Source organism: Molothrus aeneus, chromosome 6 (assembly GCF_037042795.1).
Source record: "Molothrus aeneus isolate 106 chromosome 6, BPBGC_Maene_1.0, whole genome shotgun sequence".
Classification (NCBI taxonomy): Eukaryota; Metazoa; Chordata; class Aves; order Passeriformes; family Icteridae; genus Molothrus; species Molothrus aeneus.
Genome location: NC_089651.1, coordinates 19,676,592 through 19,681,654, shown reverse-complemented (window position 1 = coordinate 19,681,654; position 5,063 = coordinate 19,676,592). Strand labels below are relative to the sequence as shown.

The 5,063-nt window shown below is 48.5% G+C and overlaps 1 protein-coding gene across 1 annotated transcript; it reads left to right on the top strand.

The window, feature by feature from the left end:
- The first annotated feature begins 242 nt into the window (after positions 1–242).
- Positions 243–4,822, top strand: COMMD9 (COMM domain containing 9). Its single transcript, XM_066552272.1, has 6 exons — positions 243–324; positions 404–529; positions 872–1,011; positions 1,678–1,712; positions 2,935–3,038; positions 3,857–4,822. Exons 1-6 carry the CDS (start codon positions 274–276, stop codon positions 3,995–3,997), a joined length of 597 nt encoding a protein of 198 aa, XP_066408369.1. The 5' UTR covers positions 243–273; the 3' UTR covers positions 3,998–4,822.
- Positions 4,823–5,063: the final 241 nt, after the last annotated feature.

The following is a 5,063-nucleotide window of genomic DNA, read 5'->3' as shown; positions in this document are numbered from 1 at the left end:
TTACAGCACAACTCCGAGGCATAGCTTTGCACTCAGAGTAGAAAACGCCCCGAGTGGAACGGCAGGGGCAGTGCCACACACCGAGAGCGTCCCTGTCCCTATCCGTGTGCCTGTCCCTGCCCCCCGTCCGGTCCCGGTCTGTGTCCCGGTCCCGGTCTGTGTCCGTGTCTCTGTCCCTGCCCCGGTCCTGTCCCCATCCCTGTCCCCGGCCCCGCCCCGGTGACGGGCGCGTGATGGCGGCGGGCGGAGCGCGGCCGCGCTGACGGCGCCAAGATGGCGGCGCTGCGGGACGGGGACTTTGCGGCGCTGCAGATCCTGCTGAAGGTGAGCGGGGCCGGGCCGCGGGGGCCGGGGCCGCCGCTGCCGGGCCGCGGCTGAGCGCCCCCGCTTTGCTCCCCGCCAGGCGCCGTCGAAGGACGCTGTGCGGCAGCTGTGCCAGGAGTGCTTCTCCAGCCCGCCCGCCGCGCTCGGCCCGCTGGCGCAGCGCGCCTGCCCCGGGCTCGCCGTCAGCGCCGAGGAAGCGGAGCAGGTAGGGCCGGGCAGGGCAGCCGCGGGCCCCGGCGGGAGGGTAGGAGCGGGACTGTGCCGGTGCCAGCACGGGGCTGGCCCAGGCCCTCGGGAAGGTGCGGGAAACGAGACGTGCGCGGGAACAGCGAGCCTCGCCCGCGGCAGAAGGGAGCGGGCTGAGGCTGCGAACCGGGGGGAGCTGAAGAGCTCGGCCCCGTCCTGCTGAGGCCGTCGGGCCGTACTTGGATGCTCAGGGCTCTGGTGGTGAGGGTCTCCAGCATAAGCTGTGTCTCCTGGCTAAGAGGGCCCGTCCTGTGCTGTATGTAATGCTTCTCAGCGCTGCCCTTCTCTTGTCTCCTGACAGCTGGTGTCTGCTCTGCACAACCTCACCAGGCACGTGGTGTACCGCGGCTTGACCGGGGCAGAAGACATCCTCCGTCTCTTCCCAGAAAACTTCCACCAAAATCTGAAAAACCTCTTAACTAAGATAATCTTGGAGAATATGTAAGTGCTACCCACTTGCCATTTGCTTTCAGCTGGAGATTTAAAGCCTGTGTATGTCGTTTGATATGTGGATATTTGGCAACGTGGATATTTGTCTAGTTTCTGTAAATGGCCAATGAAACAGCCCTGGGCACACAGAGTTTTTCCATGACTTCTGAAACAGACGTGGGTCACATTCCTAATATGCAAAGCCCCTTTTATCTTAACAGCTGTGTGGTGAGAAAAATGCTACTGTTGATGATAAAACTTATAAGGCTGGATTTCAGCTCTAGAAGATCTAGGTGGTACTCATATATCCATCCACTTGTCACCATGGCTCAGGTGCAGAGGCACTGTATGTGATAGAGCTTACATGAGGTGGTGGCAGGGGAGGGGACTTGTGCTTGCACATCTCAGTGCTTGGAGCCCACAGCTTTGATAAGACCAGGGAGAAAGGTGTGGGCTTTAAACGAGCTGCCCTTCCAGAAGAGCCCATGGTTGGTCACCAGTTTGCCTGCCATTAGCCACCAGTCCCAGCCTTTCCATGGCACTCAGCAGCATAGGCAGTCTCTGTCTCCTGCTTACTGCTGGTGACCCTTCAGTCAGGGATAAGCCATGCTAAATGCTTACCTCTTTTCTTTTTTTCTAAAAGCACTTTTGATACTGTTTTCTCCACTTTTTTCACAGCTCTGCTTGGAGGAATGAAGCACAAGCCAGTCAAAGTAAGTAGTAATCTCAGGAATGAGATTGTCTGCTAGGAAATAATGGATTATCTTAGTATTGTATTTATAAAAGTATCTTGACATGCATTACGTAGGGACCAAGGCAGTGGTCCAAGGCAGACATTCCAACAGATTGATCTGTGTTAACATAAAAAAGTGAATGGTTTCCTGCCCCTCCCAAGCCACCAGCAATCAATCTTTGCAAATTAACATACAAAGCTTAACAGATGTATTTTGTGCTGTTGCAAATGCTGCCAAGTGCTGGCCCTGACAGACTGTGAACTGGAATTTGTTCCAAAAGCAGGAGCAAGGCAGCTAGTTGTGCACTGCCCCCTGGAGCTCTGTGCAAGGAAGCAGCAGGGGCACGGAGAGAGAGCCTTTCCCCAGACAGAAAAAAAATTCAGTTAGACAATAAAGCACAGAGAGAAAGTAACTTGAGTGTCTGTAGTGAGTAGGAAGGCTAGCAATCAACCCCTGGGGAAGACACTAAGCATCTTACAACAGGCAGAATCCAGACAGGCTGCAATTGCCTACTGAGACAGCTCTTTCCTTAGCAGCCAAGTTAGACTGGTGTTTCTTTCCTTGGGTAGCCCCAGGAGGTCTTCAGCTCTGAGCTATTGATGTCCATAATGCACCTGTTAAATGGTTTCTGCTAGGCTGCATGTAATTAGGGTGATATTTTAAATACTTTTAAGGAATGTGAAGATTGCAGTTTGTCAGTATATTTGCTGTACTGCAGGATGCTTTGGGGAACTTGAAATAACATGTTTGATACTGCCAGATTTTACAAGCTTTCCTGAGTGCTTTCGTACCAGTTTGAGAGCAGAGCAATAAGCGTGCAGGTGCCAGAGCAACTCACAATGAAACACCAGTTGAGTGTAGCAGGCAGCAAGGCAGGGCATAAAGATGGGGAGAAGACATCTTACTGCTCTCCTTCTCCCAGCTACTTTGGAAATTTATCTCTGCTTCTTGCACTGAACTGTCATTGCATGTAATGATGGGAGAACCCTTTTTGCCCTTCCAGTGTCATGAGGAGGTCTTCAGAGACTGGCTTATTCCAGAGTAAAATGATGGGAAACCACATAGTAGGAACTAAACTTGTACACTTCCCAGGGCCAGAAGTGGAGAAGCCTGTGCATGGTGGTGGTCACAGGTTGCAGGCTGTGGTGTCACCATGATACCACATGAGCTGAGCCTAACAGAGCCATTTTTAATCTCCCAGTCTCCCTGCCTCGGCTGGTGGACATGGACTGGAGGGTGGACATCAAGACATCTTCAGACAGCATCGTAAGAATGGCAGTCCCTACCTGCCTGCTGCAGTTAAAGGTAATGGCAGTGGCTGTGAAGGACCCAAATAACAAAGTCCAACACCTGACTTCCCAGGGAAAACCAGTTCAGACAGGCATCTGGTGCTTGCCTCATGCCTGGTGGGCCATTAGACTTTCTCAGAGATGATACCTGAAATGCCACAGAGCATGGGAACAGTGTCTCTGATGAAAGCTCTCTTGCACAGAAATTTTGTGTGCATGAGGATGTGAGAAGTCACCATGTTTTTTCCTAGTCACCATTGTTTGCTACAGAAAAAAAGAAGATAAATCACGAAGCCATCATCCTTTAATTTTAAGCACTCTATCAGCATGTTTAGCTGACTTCATTAGTTGGGAAATTGCTTGAGATAACTAATAACTTCCTTCACTAGCTGCATCTGTCATTTGGGGAGTATACCTAACTTACTGCTTGTGTTCTGCAGAGTTTTGGATCCCCCAACCAATAAAAATCAGATGAGTGGGATTCAGAGGAGGAATTAAAATCTAATTTCTGTATGTGGGGTGGAGTTAATGTGGTACCTCTGTGGTATCTGCTGAGATGCTTTTGATACAGATGTGGCTTCCTGCCACAACTATCTTCAAAATATCCCAATACTCATGGCAGTAGATGCTCACTTGCACTCTGACAATGGGAGTGCACTTCACTAGTGAGGCACACAGCTTAGAAAATGTGCCATGGTTCTTCAGGATGGAGCTGGATTCCAAATTCAGACCATTTTGTTTAATCCATGTATTAAACACTACATTTTGTAGTGGCTCTAGAAGAACACATAAATTAATTTTTCATACAACTAACATCTGCATTCCTATTTTAAGATTCAGGAAGATGCTGCCTTATGTGGAAATAATCCTGTTGTTTCTGCACTGACTGTGGAACTGAGCAAAGAAACCCTGGATACTATGTTAGAAGGTCTGGGAAGGATTCGGGACCAACTTTCTGCTGTTGCAAACAAATGAATGCTCAGGGCATGGATGCCAGCAGCAAGGAAGGGAAGTATTCTCTACCTACAGCTGTCAGAAGTTGCAGCCTAGTGTAACACGTTGTCTATTTCAGCAAAACAAATCTAAAGAGGTTTTTTTCTTGAATTAATGAGATAGCTTTTGAAAAGCTAATACTCAAATACTTATTTGGTTGGATGCCAAGAAATGGTTTCCTATTATGTTGTTGAACAAAAGCTGTTCACCGTTTCAGAAGAGGATTTCAGGGCTCAGAGCTTGGCTTAATCACAAGGGTCATAACTGGAAACAGCAAATAACTGCAGCCAATGAAGCAAGTTCTATCTCTGTCCTGAAATGAGAATCTGAAAGGCTCAAGCTAGGTAATGGCTGCCTTCCAACAAAGGGAGGGTGCTTCTCTCTGGGATGTGCATGTACTGAGGTGCCTGCTGGATGTAGTACTCTCTCCCTCTCAGTGAAGCAGAGCCATGCTGCAGATTGTTATTAGAGGATGATGCACTGAAATAGGGCAGTTATGCTACAACACATTCCCTTCTGATCAGCTTCACAGCATCATTTGCAAAATGACTGTTCTCATCATCTTTAGCAGAACTAATTTCCTCCTTCTGTTTGAAAAGTAAAAAAGGAGTTCAGGTAATTCATGTTTGGGGTTTATTGGACTCTGGGCTTTGTCTTTGCTGCATAAAAACCAAACTGGGAGAATAAAGAATTGAAGGCTGTTTTCTGTGCTGTAGGAAACCCCTCTGTGGCAATATGTGCCTATACTTCTTCTAAGTGTTCTGTTGTTTGTGTAAATCTTCATTTAATTAAAGAATGAACTGCTAATTGATTTTGTGAATCCTTTTCAGTCTGGAAGAGATGTTGTCCTGGGTTACCTCAGCCTCTTTGTGATGGTGCCAAGTTTCTAGGCTGGTTTAATGGATGTTCCTGTTTGTTGCTGAAGAAGGTTCTTTTGTTTCCTATTCAAATTGATTCATGTTTGAAACTTCCTTCTCTTCATTGTAATACAGTTTCAGGGCACCTTCCTCCATGGGCATCACCTCTGTACAATATTAGAGGATTACCC

Coding starts and splice junctions, on each gene's coding strand:
- COMMD9 (XM_066552272.1), top strand. CDS start 274: ATGGCGGCGCTGCGGGACGGGGACTTTGCGGCGCTGCAGATCCTGCTG. Junction 1,713..2,934: donor TGAAGCACAAGCCAGTCAAA/GTAAGTAGTAAT, acceptor TTAATCTCCCAG/TCTCCCTGCCTCGGCTGGTG. Junction 3,039..3,856: donor CCTGCCTGCTGCAGTTAAAG/GTAATGGCAGTG, acceptor TCCTATTTTAAG/ATTCAGGAAGATGCTGCCTT.